This window comes from Lissotriton helveticus, chromosome 12, assembly GCF_964261635.1.
Source record: "Lissotriton helveticus chromosome 12, aLisHel1.1, whole genome shotgun sequence".
In the NCBI taxonomy this organism is placed as follows: Eukaryota; Metazoa; Chordata; class Amphibia; order Caudata; family Salamandridae; genus Lissotriton; species Lissotriton helveticus.
In genome coordinates this window covers 686,128,628-686,155,473 of record NC_136073.1, presented here as the reverse complement: position 1 = coordinate 686,155,473, position 26,846 = coordinate 686,128,628, and the positions used below count along the sequence as shown (strand labels likewise).

The following is a 26,846-nucleotide window of genomic DNA, read 5'->3' as shown; positions in this document are numbered from 1 at the left end:
TTCAGGTGGCATCTCCAAGATGCCCTCAGAGTGCATTTTACATTAAATCCAACACTGGCACCAGTGTGGGTTTAATGTGCTGAGAGTTTGGTACCAAACTTCCACGTCTTCAGTGAAGACATCATGGAGCTGTCAAATTTGTGCTGACAAACTCCCAGCCCATGTAATCAAAATGGCTTCACTGCACTTGCAAAATCTGTGAATGGTACAGACACTGTAGGGGCATTCTGCTCTTGCAGCTATGCCCTCATCTGTGATACGGCGCACCTTGCCTTTAGGGCGGTATGGCCCGCTAGAGGGGTGACTTACCCATGCCACAGCAGTGTTGGGAGTAGGGCACACAAGGATGTGTGCCATGTCTACTATTAAGCTTGGTCTACACCAAAACATGCAGCCTGCAATTGCAGTGTGAGGGTGTTATGGTGAGGGGTCTCCGAGGGTAGCATAATACATCCTGCAGCCCTCGGAGGACCTCTCTGGTCACCAGGCCCTATGTACCAGGGTACCTTTTACAAGGGACTTACAGGTGGCCCAGAAGTGTGCCAATTGTGGAAACAAATGTACAGTTTTGGGAAAGAACACAGGCCCTGGGAGCCTGATTGGCAGGGATACAGGGCACACTCATTCAAGTTGACATCATGTATCTGGCAAAAAGTTAGGAGGTAACCATGCAAAAAGGGTCACTTTTGTACATCAATGAGGCAAAATGCATTGCATCTCTTGTCTAAGACTATCTGACTGCCTGGACGGATATACATCAAATAATACCTACAACACAATCTGGTTTCAGATGGGGCTCTGGCACAATCACCCACATTTTGGCATTGCCCGCCATCCGGGACCAACTGGGGAAGCAGTACACCTCAGTTCATCTCTGCTTTGTGGACTACCAGTAAGCGTTTGACTGCACAAGACAAGCAATGCTATGGAGGAAGGTCAGGGTCAGGAACATCTACTTAGAGCCACCGAGTTACTTCACACCCAAACATGGGTGCGGATCCAAATTGGAGACAGTAAAAGAATACAAGTACTTAGGGGTGTTACTAGACGACACGGGTCTGGGCAAACAACAGCCGAGCCGTCACAAACAAAAGCAAAACCCTAATTGCTGGTAACAGTACCCTGCTCAAGAAATGGAACGGCCCAACTCTCAATTCTCTCCTGAAAGTCATGGCAGCAAAGCTTGTGCAAACTTCAACATACGGCAGAGAGGCCCTTTTTAGCCATGACTCGGCCGTCTCAGACAAACTCCAAACAGAGGTTTACCACTATGTTTTAAACACCCACCATTGAGTTTTTCTCCAAGTCAAATTTATCCGGAACTTTGCCTAATGAGGCAATCAAAAGGACGATAGGGGGCAATCATTAAACATCCCGTGGCCTGCAATTGACAACTCAAACTGCAGCAAGCATAGCAACAGCCTCAAAGAATACCTGCACCAATCCTTAGCCAACTGGAACCTAGGGAACCTCTGGGCCTTAACACCGTCATACAAGGCGTTAAAAAACCTAGTTACCGCTGCATTGGTCTCAATTTCGCTTCTACAAGATACAGACAAGCTTGCAAAAAGAAGGCACGCATGGACAGTCATAAATGGCTACTCAAAACTAATGCAAGCATCATATCTAACATTCACATTTCCGCTCCATCTGAAGCTTAAGCTGCTGCGGTGTCGTCTGAGCTGCCCACCCACTTTATCAGAAAAACCTGCATAGAACTACTTCGGCGACAGAGCTTGCCGCCTATGCGGCTCAGATAAAGAGAACCATCTGCAACAAAATGGCATAGGAGAGGAGGCATTGCCTCAAACATGTATTAAAAAGCAACGGGACCCACACATGCAGGCTGTTATATCGTGATTAGAGCTGGACGGCCTCATCCTGAACTGTCACTTCATTAAAAACGTCTTTAATCACTTAAACTGTGTGGGTGAGGCTGGTTCTCAACTTTTAACATAATTATCATTGGATTTGCCAGAAACCTGTGCCAGGCCGCTAGCCGGAGTGGATACATTTATCATCATAACTATGGGCTATCCAGGCATTCAGGGGCTCACAAAAAATTCCTAGACAGCACACAAGCAACTTTTAAATCAGTTAAATGTACATGTTGATCTGCTGCTCATGTACTTTTGCTAACATATCTGAATATAATATACTCTTCAAGCAACTGAGTGAACTGAGGCACAGCCGGTGTCCAGTCCCTCATAAAAATCCTTGTGGGTCAATCAGAAACAAAGACCAGGCTGCTAGCCAGAGTGGAAACACCAAAACTATGGGCTATCCTAGTACCCTGAAAATATCAGACAGCGCACAGGCACTTTAAAACTTAACTTGCGCTTCTGATTTGCTTCCCTAGGGACATTCTGATCTAAAACCTCCTTTTATGATTTTTAACTAGTGTTTCTCTTTTCTACGATGTTAGTCATGGCTCGAAATATCCACTCGCCCCCTCGCTATGGCGAGCCAGATTTAATCAGAACAAGCTCATGTTAATGCCTACTTGTTCTTTCTGGCAAGTTGGAAGACAAACTGACTTTTTACCTGTGTCTGAAAGCGGAGCAAATATGACAAGATAACAAGATTTAAAGGCATCTTTATTGCTACACAAAGTGAATAAGCAATAAAGAGGCCTTTAAATCTGATTATCGTGTCATATTTGCTCGACTTTCAGAGACAGAGGTCAAGTACATTACATATTACAAATGAAGTTTACTGACTTACTCACTATCAGTCAGTGGCTGAAGTAAACAGGCAATAGGTGAAATTTGAGGCAGACAGTGATAAACTGCAGGTCAGATACACCAACCAGGTTTATACTGAACAAAGATTTTACTATCCGTAGTAGAATCTGAAGACACAATCCACCACAGAAGTGCACTTCTAAAGGTCCTCCACAGTACTTCATGGGAGTCATGTACAACCACACAGGGTGTTAGACTGAGACTAACAGCAGGACCCAGTTTCCACTGATCAGCTGCGTACTTAAAAAAAAGGCTGCTTGCAGCCTGTCTCCCTGTAGATAGCCAAATGTCTCTTGGAGGCCACTTCTTTGTCCGACGTGTAAGAGGGAGCAGGCCCAGTCCTCACAGCTTTTCTCGGGTCACAGACCGCAAGTCCTGTCCTCTTCAGATCTTCTGCAGGCCGATTAAGTGTTCTAAGTGAGTGCCTGAAGATGCCGTATTTATGCCTGTCACAAACTAGGGGGTAAGAACTACTCTTAGCACCTCGCTAACCAATAGGTTGAGAGTTCCCAGGCCATGACCTACCTACTTTTGCAGTAGTTGCTGTTTGCATTAATGGAAAAAAATGTGGCCCACTAAACTTGGGCTGGGGGGTTGGTCAGACGGAGGAGCTTAGCCTTGTAATCCTAGTATCCTCAAACATCTAACACTAAAATCCAACTGTACTAACAACAAATCCACTGGCAAACGTCTGATAGGTCAAAAGCAGGGTCCTCCAGCAACCCAAGTGTTAAATGTGGCTCAATAGACCTGTCAAGCAGGTTTTGGCCCTACCCTGTCAAAAAGGATGCCCACAGCCCCCATTTTTCTACTTTTTTCACACCTATTCAAGGCTGATCACCGGCTGGGTGAAGCTGGAAAACAAATGCAAATTAGCCTCCAGAAACTCAGGCAGGTAATGGGTACCTTTTCAAAGTACACTCTTCTTTAGTATTTATGGCAAATCCAAATTCACCACGGAAATGGATTTCAATACTAATTAATAATTGAGGTTTCGTTATTTTTCAAGCTGGTCCATTTTCCAAGATACAGGATAAATAATTAACATTGCTCCCCAGTGTTTCTCTATCAGCCAGTCAGACTTCCTACTGTGAAAATAGCTTTTGGGGTTTGGTCTCTGTAAAGACATGCTTAAGATTTTTACATGTCCTGCTTCTAAATATCATGCACCCTGTCTTAAGAGCAATAAGGCCGGAATTCATATTTAAAATGAAGATTATTGCCAGCCAAAGGGGGTTTACTTTGGCAGGCTGCTGTGTATGTTTTGCACTGTTACAGTTAGGTTACAATGGTATGCCTGAAGGCATACCACTAAGATGGATGGCATAATAGGTGCTACAATCCACTGGTGGCATTTAACCTGTGTGCCATATACAGGGGGCTAATAGGCAAGTTAAATATTGCACGTAGGAGGAGTAGGCCTATTTTACAATGTTAGAAGGGGGAACACAGGAGCTTTACAACGGATTAGCTGGGAATAAGGTGCACAGAGTTCCAAAGCCAGCAATAATAAAGGTTCTAGTAAGAAGTGAAAAATCTGGGGTGACTATGCAGAAAAGGCAGGTTTCCTACAGAATACCTAGCCAACAATGATATCATAAATGTAGGTTCAAGTGCTGCAGCACTATTATCACATATTTCTGTCACAGAATGTGCTAATGCATTCTTTCTGTCATCCATATCTTGGTTTCAAATACTCTTTTATTCACATGTTAAGGTCTTATTTTTCTAAATTGAAGTACTTACTGGACATTGATGTTATTGAGTGGTATTTACAGGGCAACACTGTAACTAAGTTTAAACTATTTCCAGCGGCAAGCTTGGAATGCTAACCATTGCGTTAACTTTATAGGTGTATCCCATTCTTGGGTAACAAGCAAAAACCCCAGGGAATGATTGTATCTGTTTAAACGACCCTAGTATTATTTTAGAATGCAAGTCATTCTCGACAACCCTTCCTCTATGTCCCTTCTTATTTTTTCCATGCTTACTGATCTGCCAATTGAATCAAAAGCAGATTTCAAATAGTTCAAAAACAACCTGAAACAGGATTCATTTTCTTTTGGTTTATTGGGGGCATGGTGGCCAAGTTCAGGCATTGGCCTTTGATTTAAAATCCTTTACAAAAACATGAATGTCCCAGTGGCAAAACACTTGCTGTAACCCACAAGTACATCTTGGGAAGCAACATTTTTTGAAAGGCCTTACTTGGCATCAAGCAGATTTTGGTGTCACTCTGGCCAATCTTTTGAATCTTTGTATTTTTGGAGGGATATACTATTTTCAAGAAATATTGATCAAAAACCCCTTCTCATAATTTAGGAATCAGTTTTCGAATTCGAATTCCCTCTACTAATCAAGCTATATGGCCGGAATGTGTTGACCAATTGACAATGTGTTTCCCCATACTATACCCTTAGTTACTGATAAGGGCCGACTACGATGCTTGCAAAAACAACTTATGGTTTTATTACCGGCCTCATCCTTGAAATATTCGATACATAAGCCCTCAAGATGCTTGGACCGGGGTAATTAATGTAAGATTCAACACACGGTTTTAGAGTTATTTCAATGCCGGATAGTAAAGTAAAGGAGATATTGACAGAGTTGCATGGTTTTATTAAAAAAAAAAAAACAATTCATTGTCAACAAAAAAGCAATTCCACAATACACAGCTAAAGCTGCATGTAGGGGAGACCTTAAAAACAAGAAGAGCACATAACAGGGGACTTGTGAAATTAATCTTGAGTGCCAGGCCACTTAAACAGTCAGAAGTGTGTATCTAAGAGGTACACAACTAATACAAGAAACCTTTCACAGCTACAGTGCAACACAACGTACATGGGTTTTATTAGGATTGTCACAAGATCTCACTACCTCGAGGACAATGGACAACCACTCACTAAACCTCAACTTATTTTGGCCACGAACGACCATTGGAATATTATGTACCACAGAGATTCACCATCGGATACCAAGAAGAGTACTAAAGAATCTGAAGAGATGACGAAGACTCGTAACAGAATCTTGTAATCAGTAAAATAATTAACATACTCCCAACCATTTTATGAACACACAAAAAGGGAAAGACGAATAAAGGCTGAGTTTCTGGAGAGATCCAAAGAATCTCGGATGGGCTTAATAAAATGTAGCCTATGAAACCAGCCCACAAGTAATACGACTTCACGCGTAGACATATAAGGGAGACCAAAATGTAAAAACTAAAACATGTACTGGCCAGAAGAACTTTATCTGAACAAAGACAGCATCGAGCACTAACACTCTAGCAGAAGGTGGTCCTGGGAACAACTAACATGCAAATTGTTAAACAGACCCATTGAATGTTGTAGAATAACGTTTTTGAAATTTAGAAATTGTATAAAAACATGTCTTGCAAGACATGTAGGGGTAACACCGTTGTTTTTTTAATTGATATTCCTATAGATTAATGTAAAGTAAGATGCATCGAAACAAGTCATCTGTGTCCTAAAATAAAAATAGGTCTGGAGGCAGATTTAATCTGCATTCCTATTAACTCTACCATACACCATTCCCTCCCCACACCACCAAGGTTTTCATTTATCAGCACCAATCCCATAAAATCGCAAACCGCGACTCCCACCTATACCATCAGTCAGCGCACTACAATTAAGATTGTATCTTATCCCCTTACCAATCAGCATCCACACCACCAGCCGTTCACGCTTCCATAGCGATAAAGTAATCTATTTAACCCTAAAAAACACTCTCCCCGGTTACGCGCGGACTATACCAATCTCTCCGTTACCGCCACTTAATATCGCAAGGCCCTCCCAGAAAGCTTCCGTTAAAAAAAAAAACCTACATTCCCTCTCGTACCACCAATCATTACTCTCCGAGTCACCCGACTTCAGACCCCGAGCCTTCCCCGTGCCCTGGACGACTCTCGCCCGCGACCAGTGACGGATGGCTCGGATTTTAGGCCGATGGAGTGAGTGACCCTTAAACTCGCCCTTCTGTACAGTTTAGAGAGCGCGCCAGAGGCGAGGCCTAGTGGGTAGGATTTCACCTCAGGACGGTTACCGAGAGTGGAGCTCGGTGCCGCGCCGCAATCCAGCGCGTACCGGGGCAGGTCAGAAGGCGAAACGTTCTTCCGTCCTGTCCCGAAAAGACCACGAACAGCGACACCGGAGGGAGAACACACCGCGTCCGGGACCACCTCAGCACGTCCAATGGACACAGAGAAAGGACCACCAGCCGCGGTTCAACGACACAAAGGAAGGACTTAGAACGGAGCTACAGCAAACCATAGAGACAGAAGAAAGACGCATGAAAACAGATGCATTGCTAGATTAGCTGGAAAAATGGATAAGCGATTTGGCCACCTGAAGTTTGTAGACGAATGAAAAAAATAGCAAAACTATATTGCAGAAGAACACTGCTTGGAAATCATTCTTCTTTTTAATATGCCAGACTAAGCCGCGAGTTGACTCATTTTAACCTCCTACTTCCTTAAGCAGGCATGCGATTGGTTTACGCAGGGAGCCCTGTCTCTTCTGTGAATCGTGTGTTTCATGAGCGTAGAAACCCGGAAGTGGAAATGGCGGATGCCAGCTCACCACGGGACATAATGGCTGGCGGCCGTAGCAACTCTAGAGTATCCATGGACCTCATCCGTTCTCTGAGTGACTTGCAGGGGCTGGAGAGCGTGTACGCGCAGCTGTGCGAGGAAGAGGTACGGACTGCTACCTTGCTGTTACTGGATGATGTTGTCTTTGTTTACATTGTTGTCAACCCTCCGTTTTAAATGAAATTGTACGATGGCGGTTTAACAGTTCTTTTTGTATCTTTGTATGTTGTTCCTCATAAACTCCAAACTGTAGTGGTTAACACTGCCTCTTGTGGGTCGCTTTTCTGTCTCTCATCGGTATCCCAATATGTTCTTTGGTAAATTAATCGTGAATACAGTGGGCACCTTTTTTGTGCTCTTGGTTGGACATCATATAATAAATATGGTCCTACATACCCCAAAACATAGCAGACAGCTGCATGTGCAGCTTTCATTTCTTCTCACGCTCTATGCAACACCTATGTTATCATGTAGCAACACTTAGGGTCTTATTACGATGTAGGTCGGAGTTGCCTCTGACAGACTCCTTCTCGGACTCAGGACCGACTGACCTGAGGTTGGCGGTTCCGACTGCCTTATTACGATGCGACCAAACACTGTTCAGTCGTATTCCCACTGTTCGCTACACGCGCTTGTGTCATGGGCGTAAACCAACCATAATGCATGTTTCTATGGAAAAATGTGTGTGTGTGTAAAACCCTGCACCTGCCACATAGTGCAAGGTTTTACAGGGAGGGTACCCTAGGTATCTCTTCGACCACCAACCGTAGACTGTGGAGGCAAGGGGGACCTGCTAGTGGCCCCCAAAGTCACTGTCCGACAGTCTTTCCATGTCAGAAAGGCTGACACGGAAAGGCTTTGGGAAACCAACATCGTAATCCCAATGGTGGAAACATCTGTCCATAGGGGATTGAGGTTCCGACCAGCTGGAAGACTCAGAAAGCCACTCCGATGCTCGGCTGATCAGTGCTTACTGCATAATAAAGACTTTTTATTTTATTTTTATAATACATAAAACATACAATTGTTATGTGGGTTATCCGTCTTGGCATAGTCACAATAGTACAGTACTTTTTTGCCCGGATCTCCCTTTGCTGGCTATATTTTTTTATAGGGAAGTAGATCTAGGTTAGGAAAGTATAGGAAAGTTAAGAATAAGCGGAGGAGGATAGGACAGGCAGACAGCTAAATATACCGGACTGATTTGGTGTAGAAAACAAAAGGCGGGTTGGGTCTTATGGAGGCTCGTACGGGACCAGGGCTTTGTCCAGGACTTCCCACACGCCCCTGGATGACGCTTTCCAGGGTGAGTATTGCAGCGCAAGTTGGTCCGCTTCCCTGAGGTGGGTGACCCAGTTGAGCCAGCCTTTGTAGGTTGTTTTGGAGGTGTCCTTCCAGTTGGTTAGTACTAGTTTGACCGCAGCTGTCAGGAGTAGGTCCATTAGTTCCCTTTCTCCATTGGGGGAGAGGTCAGTTCGGATAAAAGCCTTGGTGAGCGAGCCATAGTCTCTTATAAGTTTGCATTTAAAAACATTGTCTATGAAGTCAAACACCCTTTCCCAGAACCTCTTGAGTGTTGGGTATCAGAAGATGAGGTGCTCTTGATCGAGGGTAGGGCGCATCTTAGCGTGTGCGTACCGCCCAGGTCAGCCACACTGGTCCTGACGAAAACCCACATTGGCAAGATGGTTGAAACATGTAGACCTGTATTTTAATCACATAGCACACGTCGCTATTTTATTTCACTACACGTCTTGAACACCGGAGTCTACCTAATTAGACATAGGTGTCACAGTTTATCTGCAAGGGTGTCAAATATCTCAGGAATAAAGTCTTAGAGTGAGTAGCATTGGCCCCTTTTTAAATCACTAATCACCTTTTAATATCACCGCACATATAAAAAGAAAACAAAATACCCGCTCCACTGTAGTCAGGTGTCGAAGCACACCCTGCTGGCACTCGGCCTGCGGGGTGGGACCCCGATGATGAAGCATGTCACCAACTAGGTTGGTGAGTGAGGGGTCTTCAAAAAGGACACCTCATGTCCTTTAATAAGGTTGGGCATATTGTGCATTATTGATCTTCAAGTTGTGGTTACAGAGTCTTTCTCTGTTATTGTTCCTGAAGCGCCGCCTTCTGGGGATTGCCTCGATGTAGCAGCCACTTAGTTTTAGGTTGATAGCTGAATGGTCAGAGACTAGCCTTGGTTGGGACTCTTCTATCAAGTGTGTGTGTCTCCCTGAGATTAGAATATAGTATATCCTTGTGTATGACTTGTGTGGGTTTGAGTAGAAAGTGTAATCTCTAGTGTCGGGGTGTTGTAGCCTCCATGCGTCTTTGAGGTTGAATTTGGTGCACATGTTCTTCAGTGCAGCTTGGGAGTTCGAGGGGTGGTATTGGCAGGATAACTGTCTGTCTATTACGTGGTCTAGTGGGATGTTGAAGTCTCCTGCTACAATAGTGAGGTCGTCCTGCGGGATTTTGGCTATTGTGTCAGACGCGTCGGTCCAGAAAGTAGGGTCGTCTGTGTTGGGGCCATATATGTTCACTACATGAATCTGTTCTTCTCCTCTAGAGAGGTTTGTAATAAGGAGTCTGCCCTCCTTGTCCTGTATGTGGGAGTCTATCGTGATCTTTGATTTTTTGGAGAATAGGGTCAGGACCCCCCTCCTCTTTTTGTCTGCTGGTGAGCTTGCTAGCTACTCTATCCAGTTGGCTTTAACTAGCGTGGCGTCTTCTTCATCTAGTTTTGTTCTTGAAGTAATACTATGTCCGTTTTAGATTTTGCTAGGGAATCCACTATCTCCCTGCGTTTAATGGGGTGGTTTAGGCCCTTTACATTGAGAGATGTTATTTTGAGGTCTGCCGCGAGGGTGAGCGTTTTATTAGTCATCTGTTTTACAGTGTTGCAGAGGTTCTGTTTGCCCAACGCTCAGGGCTCTGTGCTCCTGTAAATGTGTTGCCCCCTTTGTTTTCCTGGTTAAGTTCGTCTGGGCTAGTAAGTCGCCCCATGCATTGGTATATAAGACGTGTAATACACTAATACTGCTCCCCCCTCCCTCTTCACTAGAATATGGCAGGTGCGACGGCAGGATCGCCATTCCGCCTCCCGGAGCGTACTAGTCTAGTGTAGTCAGTTTGTAAACTCCATTTTCTTTTATATCTTTGATCTGGCCTTGTAGTGGTCGGTAGAAGGTATGGATTAACCAAAGTAAAATGATATGTTGTAGTCCCTGAGTTTTCCTTTTTGTCTTTTTGCAGTCTCCCCATTCCGAGTTTGTGGTCTGGCATGCTGGTACTCCTGTAGCCTCTTCCGTGATCTTGAGGTAGCTGTTGTTATTGTTTTAGAGGGCGATCTTTGTTACTGGTATAAACGCGGGTCTTGTAAGGTAGTGCTGTTTCTTAGGTTTTGATGTCGCATGGATTAGGTTTGTTGCCTCACTCGGCTGCCCCCTCAGTGTTAGGTTCTGGTGAGGGGCCTCTCTTTGCTGAGCCGTGAAGCGAGGTGTCCATGGACTGTGTTGTTGGTCCCTCCAGATAACGGTGAAGGTCTTGATGGTCTGTGAAGAAGTCAGTTTTCCCTTTATCAATTATCTTGCGGGTGCTACAAACGAGAATTGACTATTTCTGCTTTTGAGCCTCTGGTGTAGGGCTAGGAAGCCTTTCCTGGTGTCCACCGTGGGCTTTGAGTAGTCCTGTATTAAGATAAGTTTGTAACCTTTCCAGTTGATGTGGTTGTTTCTGCGTGCAAAGTTAAATATCTCTTCAGTGTGGTGTGATCTCAAGGGTTTGCATATGATAGAACTCGCGTATTGGGACGTCGGTGACTTGGTAGCCGGCACTCTGTACGCCTTGTCGAGCTCGAATTGTCAGGTGAATTTTAGATTGATGAGCTTGGGGATCGGGTCTTCGAGAAAAATGGAGCAGGATCCCACCGCATCCTCTGCCCCTTCTGGGATTCCGAGTATTCGTATGTTCTTGTCCTCCATCTCCGCTGTTTACTTTTGGAGGAAACCAGTTACTTCCGTTAGCGCCTTCACTTCTTTCCTTGTGGTGTGGCCGGAATCTTCTGAGTCGCTGATCCGTTGCTCCACCGCTGCCAATCTGATGTTTACTGAATTCAGATCGGCTCGGACTGCTGCAATCTCTAGTTGGATTGTTTCTGTGGTCAGTTTTGTGGCTTTCGCCAGGTCATAAACCTCTGCTAGTTTCTTGAGTATCGTTTCCAGGGTGCAATTTACGTCTGGCTTTTGTTTAATCGGGGAATCCGATATCGCTGGTTCTCCTTTGCTCTTTTTTATTTATTTTTTTATTTGCAAAGTTTTATATAGCGCTGGCTAGACCCGGAGGTATCAGAGCACTTTACATGAGGATCAGAGAGTTACAGGATACATAGTTATTTCAGTTGAATCAGCGAGTTACAGGTTACATAGTTGCATCCATTTGTATCAAAGTATCGGGGAGGGGGAGGGAAGGAGACACGAATGGGGAGACGAGGAAAAACAATGTCAGAAGACCGGCTGGGTAGGTGACGGCCAAGGGGCCAGACTTCGCTATAGCTGCATAGGACAGCTCCACCAGGCATCGGCCAAGGTTGCTCGGTCTCCGCGGAGGGTACAAACAGTTTTGGTATCCGCCCAGGGGGCGGCGTCATCGTTCCATTGAAGGGGAAGAGAAGGAGACACAAATGGGGAGACGAGGAAAAACAATGTCAGATGACCGGCTGGGTAGGTGACGTCCAAGGGGCCAGACTTCGCTATAGCTGCATAGGACAGCTCCACCGGGCATCGGCCAAGGTTGCTCAGGCTCTGTGGTAGGTACAAACATTTTTGTTATCTAGATCAGTTGAATCAGCGAGTTAGAGGTTACATAGTTACATCAGTTTGAATCCAAGAATCACAGAGGGAGGCGGAGGGAGAGGGAAGGAGACACAAACTGGGAGACAAGGAAAACAATGACAGATGACCGGCTGGGAAGGTGACAGCCAAGGGGCCAGACTCCTCTATAGCTGTATAGGACAGCTCCACCGGGCATCGGCCAAGGTTGCTCGGGCTCCGCAGTAGGTAAAAACAGTTTTGGGGTCCGCCCAGGGGGCGTCATCATAGTTCCATCAAAAGCATCCGGTGATTCTGACTGCTGGCTTGGAGTTTAGACTGATCCACGTAGAGTCCTGTTTTGCTGCACTCTGTAATCTCCCAGAACTCCTCAGGAGCGACTTGACGTCACTAGAGTGAACATATACCAGAGAACACCAGTTGTAGGGTAAAAAGGGATTTTTAATGGTGATTACCGTACAAACCAAATAAGTCACCAACAAGGCACTATTGAGGCAGATCGTTTAATATCCAGAGAACAACGGGTAACTGTTGGTACTATACCACTTGTCGTGTAGACTCATGCCTCCCCCTCCGTCTCAGTCGGTACTACTGAGTGACTGCTGCCTGAACCAACCGTCCTCCGCATGAGTACCAGTCCTAGTACTCGCCAACGGAGGGCACTGTGCAAAGTAACGGCCGACAATGCAGCTCGTGAGCCGTCGCTAATTATATGCAGTCAAGGGTATCGTTCTTCAACCCGTGGTGTAGCTCCCTACACTTCACAACCACCGCGGGAATGCCACGCCTGGTATTCAACCGCGGGTGTGTCACGATGTCCCCAGAGAGCAGCCGCTCTGACTTGAGGGAAGAACGGGAACTGAGGGGGTGCACGGAACACGCAGGACACCTTTCTCAGTGTGTGCAAACACGTCCGCTTGCAGAGTCTGCGAGAATGCCAAGCCTGACACTCGACCGCATCTCTACGCAAGGATACCCCAAGGGAGCCTCCACTCTACCTTGAGATGTCACGAGTTCTCCGGGGTTGCAGAGACGCTGGAAAACACCTCCTGGCGTGCGTCTCTGCGAAGCCTCCACGGGAGCGCCAAGCCTGACACTCGACCGTGAAGAATCTAGTGAAAGCGTAAGAGAGCAGCCGCTCTATCTTACCTTTCTCGAGGGCAGTTCGCGGTCTCAGAACACTGCTATCTCCGAGGTCGAAGGTTTCTGGAACTCTAACCAAGACTTGCGCCGGCAGAAATCAAAATATCCGACGCTCATTCTCCTTTACCTTTACCATTACCTTGTTGTAAATAATTTTGTCCACCCTAAGCGTGGAAGGGTATACTCAGATGTGAGTCCCTTGCTCATTGCACCATCAGGATTCAAGCAAGCCGGGCCGAAGACGCCTGAAATGGCAGAAACCGGTCCCCGGAAGCTTGTTTCCTTCCCAGTGTAAGAATTGGCTTTTGTAGTCTGGTCTGCCCTGTTCCCATGATGCACTGGGCCAGGGACAGACTAATTTGCATACAGCCAGGTTCTGAAACTGGGATGGTGCAATGAGCTAAAAAACGGTGTTGGATCTAGCCCTGATCTCTTGACTGGGTGAGAGTACTCTGCTTAATTCAGAGACTCTGTCCATCACCACCCCTTGTTGTAAATAATTTTGTCCACCCTAAGCGTGGAAGGGTATACTCAGATGTGAGTCCCTTGCTCATTGCACCATCAGGATTCAAGCAAGCCGGGCCGAAGACGCCTGAAATGGCAGAAACCGGTCCCCGGAAGCTTGTTTCCTTCCCAGTGTAAGAATTGGCTTTTGTAGTCTGGTCTGCCCTGTTCCCATGATGCACTGGGCCAGGGACAGACTAATTTGCATACAGCCAGGTTCTGAAACTGGGATGGTGCAATGAGCTAAAAAACGTGTTGGATCTAGCCCTGATCTCTTGACTGGGTGAGAGTACTCTGCTTAATTCAGAGACTCTGTCCATCACCACCCCTTGTTGTAAATAATTTTGTCCACCCTAAGCGTGGAAGGGTATACTCAGATGTGAGTCCCTTGCTCATTGCACCATCAGGATTCAAGCAAGCCGGGCCGAAGACGCCTGAAATGGCAGAAACCGGTCCCCGGAAGCCTGTTTCCTTCCCAGTGTAAGAATTGGCTTTTGTAGTCTGGTCTGCCCTGTTCCCATGATGCACTGGGCCAGGGACAGACTAATTTGCATACAGCCAGGTTCTGAAACTGGGATGGTGCAATGAGCTAAAAAACGGTGTTGGATCTAGCCCTGATCTCTTGACTGGGTGAGAGTACTCTGCTTAATTCAGAGACTCTGTCCATCACCACCCCTTGTTGTAAATCATTCTCCGTCATGGGCGTCTTTTATGGGCGGATGTTACCGCGCTCAGCCTGCTGGTCTCGGTAGTCCGTTTCGACTCCGTCCTCCACCGTGATCGACTACGGGACGGGAGCAGTTCTTGACAGTACATCCTCCCTTCCTCAAAGGCCCCCCACGGGGCTCGCCTTAGCGGGGTATCTCCTGTGGAAAGATGCCACCAGTTGCGGTGCGTGCACACCGGAGGCAGGTTCCCACGACTGTTCCTCCGGGCCATACCCCTTCCAAGCCACCAGGTACCACAGCTTTTTCCGTCTCCATTTTGAGTCGAGAATGGCATCGACTTCGTACTCCTGTTCCGCATCCACCACCACCAGCTCCGGCGACTTCCTCCTTAGAGAGCCCGAAGGTTTCAGCAGAGAAATGTGGAACACAGGATGGATCCGCATCTGGTTTGGCAGAGCCAGCTTCATGTTGACAGGGCTCACGCATTTGGTGATGCGATAAGGGCCGATATACTTCGGGGTAAACACACCATGTTTACGGAACTGCAGGTTTCTGGTTGACACCCAGGCGTAATCCCCCGCGCGATACAAAGGCCTTGGCCTCCGGGGTTTCTCGGCGTACGCTTTGTATGTCGCCTTGGCGGCCTCCAAGTATTTCCTAGAGCGCAAGAGTGTGTCCTTGATATGTGCAACCCTACTGGATGTTTCAGGCGCCTGCCGGGTCAATATCGGGTTCTCAAACGGGAGAAAACGAGGGTGTTGTCCATAGTTGCAGTAAAAAGGGGAGGTCTTCGTGGAGCCATGTGTGGCGTTGTTGTATGCGATTTCTGCAAGCCATAGTAGGTCCACCCAACCGAAGCCTCCACGGGAGCGCCAAGCCTGACACTCGACCGTGAAGAATCTAGTGAAAGCGTAAGAGAGCAGCCGCTCTATCTTACCTTTCTCGAGGGCAGTTCGCGGTCTCAGAACCCTGCTATCTCCGAGGTCGAAGGTTTCTGGAACTCTAACCAAGACTTGCGCTGGCAGGAATCAAAATATCCGACGCTCATTCTCCGTCATGGGCGTCTTTTATGGGCGGATGTTACCGCGCATGCTCCGCGCTCAGCCTGCTGGTCTCGGTAGTCCGTTTCAACTCCGTCCTCCACCGCGATCGACTACGGGGCGGGAGCAGTTCTTGACACACCCAATGCTTAGGCGCCATCATAGAAACAGCTTCACAATAATACCAAAATACCTTTTTTGGTGGCATATATGCAGCTCAGTGAGTTCTCTTCGCTGGGGCAGTGTACTCCCCCTCCGGTAAGCGGCTTCTTTGCATATATGAGGCACGTCATGGTGTCTATCTGGTATGTAGAGGCCATGTCAGTAGCATATTGCATTAGTTGTGAGCCATGGCGGCCATCTTAAAGTCAGGCATGGAGTGTGACTGTGTAACATTTCACTGCAGTCCGCGCTCTTGCTGGTGAGTGTGTGTGTGTGGGGGGGGTCAGGGTGTCTCCACTAGCCTCTAAAACGGGCACTGCACCTGTATCTCAGTGATCCGTGGCCACAAGTCTTTTAGGCTCTCTCCCTACAGGCGCCATTTTGGAGCCAGGCCGCTAGTCTCACCCCCATCAAAGATCTAGGCCATTAGCCTCAGTAATATGCATGGCTGGGAATCATCCTACCGAGCTAACTGCAGGCGTCGCTTACTGCAGGCGTCGCGTGTGGCATGTGCAGGCCCCCCAAAGCTCACCTTCTATGACGGTGTGCTCCCGGGCCCCCTTGTTGGCACCAAGGGCTGCTGGGATGGTGCAAATAATCTTACAAAGTCAGTCCTCCGTACCTGCAGCCGCAACGTCCACCGTCACCGTCGATATTAGGGCTGATTTCTGGGTCTTCCGGCAGGCTCATTCCTCCGTCTCAGACTGGCGCCATCTTGCTGTTCTTCATTCTGACGGCGTCCGGGGTTCCCCAGTGCCTCTGCGCCAGGCTCTGCCTCCAGACACGCACACCGGGTGCCCTGGTAAGTTCTTGAGGCGTTACAGTTTCCTCCATGCACAAAGTATAAATCCACTGCAGGCGTTGTCGCATCGCCGCAGCCCATCGCTGCTACCCCAGTGTTGTTGTTGCAGCCTCATTTCCCTTTCCAACATGTTCCTTGGCTTGCTTTGCACGTGTATTGTATCGGCCTTGCTTCCTCCCTTGTGCTGTTTGTTGACTGTCCCTGTTGGTCTCCCAATCTTTCTTGCTTCCTTTATATTTGGGTCCTCTCGGGCCTGTACGACTGCCCTGTGGCTTGTATCTTGTTTGCCTGTGTCCAACTGACTGGACAGTTCTCGTTTGTTGTGTCCTATGTTAGTTCTAAAGGGGCTCTGCTTTTGGTTGTCGGTGAGTATGAAGTTGTTTCCTGCTGCCCTCATTCGCTAGTGGGTGAGTATAGTCCGGTTGTTACTTTCTGGCATGGTTGGGCCCCCTACTATTCTTTATCTCTCCCCTTCTTGCTTCTTTCCGTTCGCCCGACCTCCTGTCTGTAGGGTTTGTGTGGCCTGCCTTAGCCCCTCAGTGTTTTGGGTCGTTGCGTGGAGCGTGTTGCGCGCTTGCTGGGTCTTTCTCGACCTAGTTACTCGCCTTTCTTCTGCGGTTTTCTTCGGCTCCTTTCCGTGACCCCAGCGTATCAACCCCTCCGCGTACTTTTGGTCTTCCTGATGTGCAGCGTGGTGTGTGGCGTTATGGGCTCTTGGGGGGTCAGTGTTGATGCGTACCGACCGCCTTTTGTGGGCTGGACTATTATGTTGCAGGCACGCAGTGGTTTGTTGGTTTTTGGGTCCTTGGAGGTGGTGAGTGGTAAACTCTTGCCTGCTCGGGGGACCTCCGTGCTCCGATGATCCTGTTTTAATACTTTTTGGACGCCATCTTGGATTTTTTTGCTCGCGCGTTATCCCGCGCTGCCCCCGCTCTAAGCCCTTACTTTTAGTGTTTTGGTATCATGAGTCTCTTTCCTGAGTTACTTTTTAGCAGGGGGTGAGGCGGTGTGGGGTAGTACCAAGATCCCTTCTCCGTTGTGGTTCTCCGGATCACACTTCCCTTTCTGCGGTTTCGTTTTCGTTTTCGGGCTCGCTCCTCAATCGCTATCTTGATGGGCGGGGGCCGCGCAGAATGGGTGCTAGCTCTGATTTGGTTATGAGGTCCTTCCTTGAGTGTCTTTTAGTGAGGTTGGTGGGTGTTGTATCAGGCTCCCCCCTTATAGTGGGTCTTCTGTTCTCCGGGGCTCGCTCCCCTTCCTGCGATTTTGGTTCCAGTTATGGACTCGCTTTTCAGCCGTTAACTTGCCGGGCTGAGGCGATCAGAGAGGGTGCCGCCTTCGAACTGATCTGAGGGAGGACGGTCTTTGCTCAGTAAGTTAATTTTGAGGGCGCCTCCCTACTACCTCTTCTGCGGCCGCACTCTTGTCTGGTTGCGCGCGGTGGCTATGTGTCCGGGCACCCACCCGCGCTCACCTCTGGCGATGTCAGTCGCCTCCGGTTTCTCACTTGTCCCGTTCTATTCCTACGGTGCCATCAGAGTTGCGCGATCAGGCGGTCTTGGTGGCTGTCCTCCCTCCGTCTCGTCCTCCGGGTTGATCGCTCAGTTCCATTGCTTGGCCGCCATTTTGCGTCGTACTCTCTCGGGGTGTATCGTCGCTTAGAGAGTATTTTCTCCCTTCTGGGCTTTCTCACTTCTCCGGGACGACTGCATTCCGTGGCGCCAGTGTTCCGACGCCCGGGGTTACCTTTCCTCTGTGTTTGTCCTCGGGGATAGTTGGAGTATTTCTCTTCGATCACTCCGTTACGGTGCAGCAGCAGGATCAGGCAGCCATTAGCTCTGCCATCCAAGCCACGCCCCCCATAATAGAGACTTCTAATGCAGCAAACACACATCATTTGCACCACAGCATCCTCTTGTGAGAATTATAATGACAAAAGAACTGTATACATCTGGAAAACTGCTTTCTATGCTGGAAGCAACATTTAGAGTTCTTGCTTTAATGCAAGATGAGCAGAAGGAAAGAGTTGTTGCTGATTTTAGCCAACTAAGTGGCTTCCATAGATACTATATTAGACCGTTGAAAAGCTTAGTTGATAGGGCTTGAGGGTGAAATGTAAGTGTTCAAGATTATTAAAAAATCTTTAGTACCCTTTCAAACGTGTTGCCTGTTGTCCAAGTACAATTGACTGGTACTCTGACTCCCTAGAAGAAAGACGATCCAGCCTTTGAGGATATAGATAGAGAAACCTCATTAATCTGATCATCCTAAAGCCGCATTTGTATCTGCTATGTCAAAAAACCATAATAAAAACATATGTTGAACAACATCCAAATCAGTAAACATGTCTGATTCAATTGTGCGATGGCAACAGACCAGATAGATTTTTTTTAGTGTTGGAGAGTAAAGTGAAAGAGACAGCAAAAGATTTAAAGAATACTAGGCCGTAAAGGCTATTTGACAATGAATATGATGCTCCGTCAAGTTATTGAGAATAAGGGTACGGTGTCTCAAGAAAATAAAATGTAACACTCGGAGCCTCGTTTCCAACTCGATGCATCCACCAACCAATATAATAGGCGACTCTAGGTGCATATCACATAAGCTGGTTAAACCTGTATTCCAGCACCTTTGCATGTCTGTTATTTTGGGGGATGGAGGTATAGGAAACTGGCTTTGCATATACTGTACCAAAGTGAGGAATAGTGCCCCCCCCCTCCCCTAGAGGTAAAGCAGAGGCTAAATTAAGTAAGTACTAACAGCTCTTTTTGGGGTAGTGTGGGTGAGCAGTTAGGCTTATCCAGAGGGTGTGTTAAGCATTTATTGTATTCACTCACTCAAATACTGATTACACACACTCAGAGACAGAATCCAGAAAAAAAGGTATACTTTTATTTTATTTCTAGAACCAAGCAGGACTTGGTACAGATAGGTAAAATATACTTTCAATTGCAAACCTTTAGAGAGAAATGCAATTGTGAATGGATTTGCAATTGTTACAAGTTGGTATGGCTTCAAAAAGCAGTTTAAATTACACAGTAGTTACTTTTGAAATACTTTTTGATTACTTTCAGATTACATCGGCTGCTTGGGGTGGTATGCCTAGATACCACACCGAAGGATCTTGGAATACAAGGTAAGTACGAATTTTCTTGGTTTCAGTTATAGGTACTTTTTCCTCCATACAAAACAACAGTTCGCCACTTAGGAACATTTTAGCCCAAAAACTCATAACATGGGTCCCTATGGGAGAAAAATGTTTATCAATTTTATTGATAAGTAAATGTCTTACGAGTGGGAGTTTAGAAGTTAGGGCCAAGGTTCCCGAAGGACGAGGTAGGCATTCAAGTTATACCACCAGCGGCACTGGGGCGGCCGGGTGCGGAGTGCAGGGGCCCCATGTTAACCAATGAGGCCATCGGTCATGGACTGCTTACGAACAGGCCACTCTGGTGTGGGAGCAAAGCTCCTGGGGTTAAGGTCAGTGCTGCAGGGGCCAACAATTGGCACAGGATCTGCACCACCAGGGGCGACCGGGTGCAGGGTGCCAAAAATATGTTTGGGGCCCTCTGGATTCCAATGGAGACCTCTGGTTCGGCAAAAAGGCTGCAGGTTCGGGCAAGGAGACTTCCTGAAGGCGGCCACTGGCTGGAGAGGTAAGTTGGGTTCTTGGGGGATGCCTGGACACCATCGGTTGCGCCACCCAAGGCCGTAGGGCGTCTGGTGCAGGGGTGTCTTCTGGTGTCTGGTCCAGGGGTGTCTTCTGGCATCAGGTCTTCTTACCAGCTCCAGTCGCGGTCGGGTAAACCCTTCAGGTTCACGCTGCAGGCGTCATTTTGAAGCTTGAGGGAGGTCGGGGATCGCCCGATCCCAGGTCAGGATCGCTGGGGAGACCTTCTTGTTGTGTTGGGCCACTCAAACTTGGGCCATGAGCGCCGGGTGCAGAGTGGTGCAGAATCGCGGAACTGCCTGGACCCGGATTCTGTGGGTAAGCCTTTGTTTGAGCAAATCCGGTGCTCACGGGAGACAGTCTGTAAGATGGTTGCAGGGCAGGTTCTTCGGGCGCTGGGGGGTCTGCTGGACACGCCGGTTTCTTCGCTGTAGGCAGGTCGGAGTCAGGTCAGGCTGGTAGGGCTGGGGCCAAAGCAGTAGGTGTCCTTTCTTCCTGGGTCAGCACGGTTCTTCGGTCCTTCCTTCTTCCTTGAATCTGAGGAGGAAAGGGTCAGGGTTGCCCCTAAATACTATATTTAGGGGCGTTAAAGGGGTGTGCAGCTCAGGACCAATGGTCCCTTCCTTGGGGTGGGTACACCCTGTATTATGCCACCCTTCAGTGGGAGAGGGCATGAGCCTCTCCCTAATTGGTTGGGCCCCCTCATCGTCAAGATGGAGGGGACTGAGATGTGTGATTCACCTCGCTTCCCCCACCTGATGGGTGGGGTTGGCAAAGGTGGGCACGCCTCTCCTCCTAGCTTGGTTTCCCCGCCAATTCTCCTGCCCAAAGTGGGGGGCAGAACCGGTGGGAGCCAGTGGCTGGGGGCAGCAAAATGCAGGGATGGCTTACAAAGGCAGCAGGCCTTTGAAGCTTCGCCTTCATGGACCTAGCCCATCTTGGGATAGGAGGCATGACACTTATGCCCAGGAAAGGCTTTGTTTCTGGACCCAGAGAGCAGAGGCTCTTTACCCATGGGTCCAGAAACCTGTTTGGCGGTGGCAAATGGCGGGCAGACAGTCATGAACCACACAAGAGGTGGTCATTTTACAGGGGGTATATCTAAGATGCCCTCTGAGTGCATTAAATTAAACTGGCATCAGTGTGGGGTAATGTGCTGAGAAGTTTGCTTACAAACTTCCCAGGTTTTAGTAAAGCCATTATGGAGCTGTGGAGTTTGTAATGACCAACTCCCAGCCCATATACTCTCTATACCTTTACGACACTTACAATGTTTAAGAATGGACTTAGACACTGTAAGGGTACAGGGCTCATGCCACGGTACCTTCACCTGAGGGCTAGTGCACCCTGCTGAAGAGGTGGCTTACCTAGGCCCCGGGCAGTGGTTTTAGGCATGGCACACAGGGGTGTGGGCAATGTCAACGCTTCACTTTTGTTTGCACCAAAACACGCCACCAGCAATGGCAGTGTGTGGGTCTCTAAGGGTGGCACAATAGGTGCTGCAGTCTTAGTGGCCTTCCCTGGTCTTAGTGCCCTTGGTACCCATGGTACCTTTTACAAGGTGCTTACATGTGGTCCGAGATGTGCAAATGGTGAGTACAAAGGTACAGTTTTGGGAAAGAACACAGGCCCTGGGAACCTGATTGGCAGGGACTCAGTGCATACCATGTCAAAGTGCATCATGTTTCAGGCAAAAAGTGGGGGTAACCATGTAAAAAGGGGCTCTTTCCTACAGGAGGGTTTATCATAGTCCTGCTAAATGTGATGAGGGTCTTGCATCCTGAATGATGGCTCAGGTGAGCAAAAGCCACTCATTTGAGTTAAGAAGATAGATTGAAATCATTAGCACATCTGCCCCTTGGTATTTCTGGACTGAAACTCCTCCTGAACAAATCACTGCTGTTCATACAGCATGTATACACAGGGGGACCTGGTAAAAAAGACCTCTAGCAATATTAATCAACAATTCGGATTTATCATCAAGCATGGGGTGAGAGATACAGGGCTTACAAGTAAACCAGCAGTATATCCTGTGTATATATCCAGGGGAACATTCAACATCCTAAACTGGGGTAAATAACTCAATTTCTGCTGTGTAGACATTGTACAATAACAAGTGAGCCTGGATAACATTGGAAACAAAACACTGGTGTATCCCCTGAAAGTTTACAAATCGTGGTGTAGATTGGGTGCATGCTTGCACCTCTGCTGTTTAATCTTCCTATAGGTGCTATGGTAATAGCACTAAGAGAAGTAAGGATATTTCCCCTGAAGCTCTGTGGCAAGACAAGTATTTCATTTCAGTATGTCCTTGCTCAGTCAAACGCTGACTTCATTTTGTGGGGTATAGCTATGTCCAATATTGAACATGTTTGGTGTGCAGATTTACACTGAGATTGTGATTAAAGACAGGTGCCTTTAAGTGGTAGCTAGATTTTTTAGTCGTATGGACACATAATCAATATTGCTTCCTCAATTGGTGAGATAGACCTAACAAACTGATAAAGAGCAAATCGATTTTTAGATGAAAAATTTATAATCGTGTTCAATGGGCTATTGCAAGTCATTGGTTTATTATTCTATGGTTCTTAAAATAAGGTTCAAATTCAATCTTCTGCAACCATCACTGAAACTCGTGTCCCAGTATTTATTACTCGACACGTGATACCCCCTCTACGAATCACATATTAAGGAACATAATTTGGCACACACTTTTTGCTTCTAATTTGAGCTACTAACCCTGGTCATCTGACTTAAAAAGTGCCGGTTCGCCCATAACTATACTTCGAGACTCTACTTTTTATGAAAAATTGGGTAAAGAAGTTATTTTGTCTAAGCAGTTGTGAATCCCAAAGCCTTCGGAGAAAAGAATATTGATATGTTGGAATTTTTCATGGGCAATTTGCAAATTTTCAACAGGACAATATGTACTAAAGTTTATGTGGCAAAAATGGGACTGTACTTGGTACCAGGGGATGAGATTCCTATAAGGACAAGGGAAATGGCAGTATGCAATGTGTATGAATCTAAAATTGATTGCTAGGATCTGTTAGCCTAATTCAGAAATGTATTTACTGACAAGGTGGGTTTAGTGAAAGGTGCTGAACACAAAATTAGATTATTGCCTGGAGCTTGCCCTGTCGCACATAAGGTTCGCCCTGTACCTTTTAAGCGTGAGAGGTGAGTTAAAAACTATGCTAGAAGATTTATGCTCTCAAGGTATAATTCAACCCACAGAGTCACCTCAATGGGTCGCCCCCATTGTTGTAGCTCGAAAAAAAATGGGCGAAATTAGAATGTGTGCAGACCCCAGGGGCTCGAATAAAAACATCAAGGCGGACTGTGTGAGAAAGTGGCTCTATATGTACTGGACCAAAGTAAGGTACAGTGTGTATAGAGTCCACAATCCCAGAGGTATAACAGACGTTAAAGTCAGGTCTGACCTTACTCTCTAAAATGGTAGCTTGGTCGAGCAGTAAGGCAGTACCAGAGGACAGTGTAAAGCATTTGTTGCACACACTCAGTCAGCAAAAGGTTTCACACACTCAAGAACTGAACTCTTGGCCAATTGTTTTTATATCCAAAGACATAGTTGTTTTATTTTTAGAACCAGCAGGTATCAAAATATACTTTTCTCGATAGGAGTACTCTCATGTAATTACTTTGCAAAGAGGCAATAAACTTTGTAAGCACAATAGGTACAATGGTTGCAGTGAGCAACACAATTCTAAACACAATTTAACATTGAGCTCAATGGGTTTTTCTACATAAATGCAGTTGATTACTTTATAGATTACTTTTGTAACTTCATAACTGGACCCTAGATTCAGTCCTGGGGTCTAAGCTGAAAACAGTTTAGTGAAAACGTTTTAGTTATTGCGATGATTTCTAAAGAATATAAAGGTATTTTAAAAGTTGACACAAACTTTTTAGTGCAAAACCAGCAATGTTATCCAATGGAAGGAAATTCAAAGCACAGGTAAAGTAGGTTCTCGTTACTTTTGTAATCCAGTACTGGACTCCTAGGTTCAGCACTGGGGTCTCTACCTAAGACAGGTAAGTAATTACGTTTTAGTAGTTGGTACGATTTTTAAGGAATATTTGTAACTTTCAAAAGTAGACAGAAGAAATTTCACAGAAAAACATTCAATGGTCTCCAATGGACGAAATTTAGATTACTAGTAACCACGGTTGTGTTTTACTTTTGCGGTTCAGTACTGAACTAAAAGATGCATCACTGGCTTCTCTCCTGATTACAGGTGAGTACTTCGGATGTCGATATTAGGCTGATTTTAGATGAATATTTTAACATTTCAAAACTTCACACTTAAAAGAATTTTCACAGAAAAACAGTCAATGGTTTCCTATGGCAGAAATTTAGATTACTAGCAAACACGGTTGTGATTACTTTTACGGTTCAGTACTGAGCTACAAGGTACAGTACTGGCTTCTCTCCTGATCACAGGTGAGTAATTCGAAATTTGTTATTCGGCTGATTTTAGATTAATATTTTAAAGTTTCAAAACTTCACACTTGGAAGAAATTTCGAGTCAAACCAATCAATGTTATCCTATGGCAGGAAAGTGAGTCATCGGGTTTCAGGTGAGTACTCAACTGGTGAAGTTAAGGTTCCGGGCATAGACTCAGGGGTCCCCCAGGGTCAGGTAAGTACAGTTGGTACACCCTCAGCGGCACAGGGGCGGCCGGGTGCAGAGGTAGTTAGGCCCAATGTTTTCCAATGAGAGGCAGGGGGCCTTCGGTTGGTGACTGCTGGCTAGCAGGCCACACAGCTGTGGGAGCTGGGCTCCTGGTTACTTGCTCAGGGCAAATGGGGAAGTAGGATAGGACAAAGGTTGCACTCCCAGGGGCACTCGGGCGGCTGGGTGCAGAGTGCTTTTGAGCCGTCGGGCGCTCAATGTTATGCAATGAGGATCTTGAAAAGGCAACAAAGGCTGCAGCCTCGGGGACAGTGGATCTTCTGGAGCGACCAACACTTCGAGGGGTAAGTTGGGATCTTGGAGGATAAGTATACACCCAGGAGTTGGGCACAGGGGGCTGTGGGGCGCCGGGTGCAGGGGGGTCTTTTGAGGTCGGGAAATCTTACCCCATGCTGGTCGTGGTCGGAGGGGTCCTTTGTCTTGAGGCTGCAGGCGTCGTCAAGGAGGGTCCTTGGGCACTGGATTCCAGGTCGGAATCGCCGGGGTGACGTCCTCAGGGTCTTGTTTCACTCCTGCACATGCCAGGCTTGGCGGGTGCCGTGTGTGCAGGGTTCGTGGTTCCGGGCTGATGCCAGGGCTTGTTACTTGCTTTGAGCAGTACCACTGCTCGTGGAAGACCCAGGTAGTCAGAGTCACAAGACAGTCAGGTCCTCCGTGGTTTTTGAGGTTGCTAACATCAGGAGACGCTGGGGTTTAGCATGAGCAGGTTTGACGGTCGACAGGAAAGTAGGGCTGGGGCCAAGTCAGTTGGTGTCTTCCTCTTTTTAGCAGCTGCACGGCAGGTCTTCATGTTCCTTGTTCTTCTTTCTTGTTTCGGAATCTGGATCTGTGGAAAAAAGTTCAGGATGCCCCTAAATACTAAATTTAGGGGCGTTACTGGTAGGGCAAGGGCAGGGACCAAGTGGTCCCTGTCCTGGGGTGGGTACACCCCTTGGCCTGCTCCTCTCCTGTGGAGGGGGCAGGAGCCTAGCTGTGATTGGGCAGGGCTCACCATCTTCAAGATGGCCGGAGCCAGGGGTCATGCATCAACTCGCCTCTCCCACCTGAGGGGTGGAGTTGGCACAGACTGGCACCCCCCTTTCTGACGTAGGTTTTCCCACCAGTCTTCCAGCCAGAGTGAGGGTCAGAACTGGTGGGGGCCAGTTGCTGAGTACAGCAAGTGGTCTGGAAAGCTCACAAAGGCGGAATGCCTTTGAAGCTTCCCCTGCCCATCCTGGGGGAGGAGGCTTGGCACCTCGTCCCAGGATGTGCATTGTTGCAGGCCCAGGAGAGCGGGGAGCTCTCCACCCAGGGGTCCAGCAACATGTCTGCTGTGTGGCAGCCTAGGCAGCCTCTCATACAAGACGTGGATTGTAGGTTAGGTTTCAGGGGGCATCTCTAAAATGCCCTCTGTAGTGCATTTTACATTAAACCCACACTGATGCCAGTGTGGCATTTAATGTGCTGAGAAGTTTGATATCAAACTTGTCAGCCTTCAGTGTAGCCATTATGGTGCTGTGGAGTTCATAATGACAACCTCCCAGCACCATATACTCTTAATGACATCACTGCACTTACAGTGCCCAGGAATGGCCCTGGGTACTGTAGGGGCACAGGTCTCAGGCACCTGTGCCCACACCACTGGCATAGGGCACTCAGCTAGAGGGGTGGCTGATGTATGCCTGGGCAGGGCACACATGGATGTGTACCATGTCGACTCTTTGCTTAGTTCTGCACCTAGACTCTCAGCCTGCACAGGCAGTGTGTGGGTGTCAAGGTACAGGGCCCCTAAGGGTGGCACAATAAAGGCTGCAGCCCTTAGGGGTCTTCTCTGGTCACAATGCCCTGGATACATTGGGTACCATTTACATGGGGCTGACATGTGGCCAGAGATGCCAATTGGGTTTAGGCTTTAGTATAGTTTTTAGGGCAGGAACACAGGCCCTGGGTACCTGATTGACAGGGACCCAGG

At 47.4% G+C, this 26,846-nt stretch overlaps 2 protein-coding genes across 5 annotated transcripts in view; one reads left to right on the top strand and one right to left on the bottom strand.

Moving 5' to 3' along the window:
* Positions 1-7,010, bottom strand: part of SF3B3 (splicing factor 3b subunit 3) — a 126,519-nt gene extending 119,509 nt beyond the window's left edge. Inside the window, exon 1 of one of the 4 annotated variants that reach the window (XM_078671197.1) lies at positions 6,848-7,010. The gene's annotated coding sequence lies outside the window, so the exon portion shown is untranslated. Of the gene's footprint in view, positions 1-6,584; positions 6,701-6,792 lie in introns of those variants that run through there. The other 3 variants (XM_078671198.1, XM_078671195.1, XM_078671199.1) reach the window with 3 other exon arrangements.
* The window catches only part of COG4 (component of oligomeric golgi complex 4), a 177,579-nt gene continuing 157,721 nt past the window's right edge, over positions 6,989-26,846 (top strand). The window contains exon 1 of the mRNA XM_078671201.1: positions 6,989-7,458. Coding sequence (XP_078527327.1) covers positions 7,246-7,458 — 213 coding nt within the window. The 5' untranslated portion in view covers positions 6,989-7,245. The remainder of the gene's footprint in view (positions 7,459-26,846) is intronic.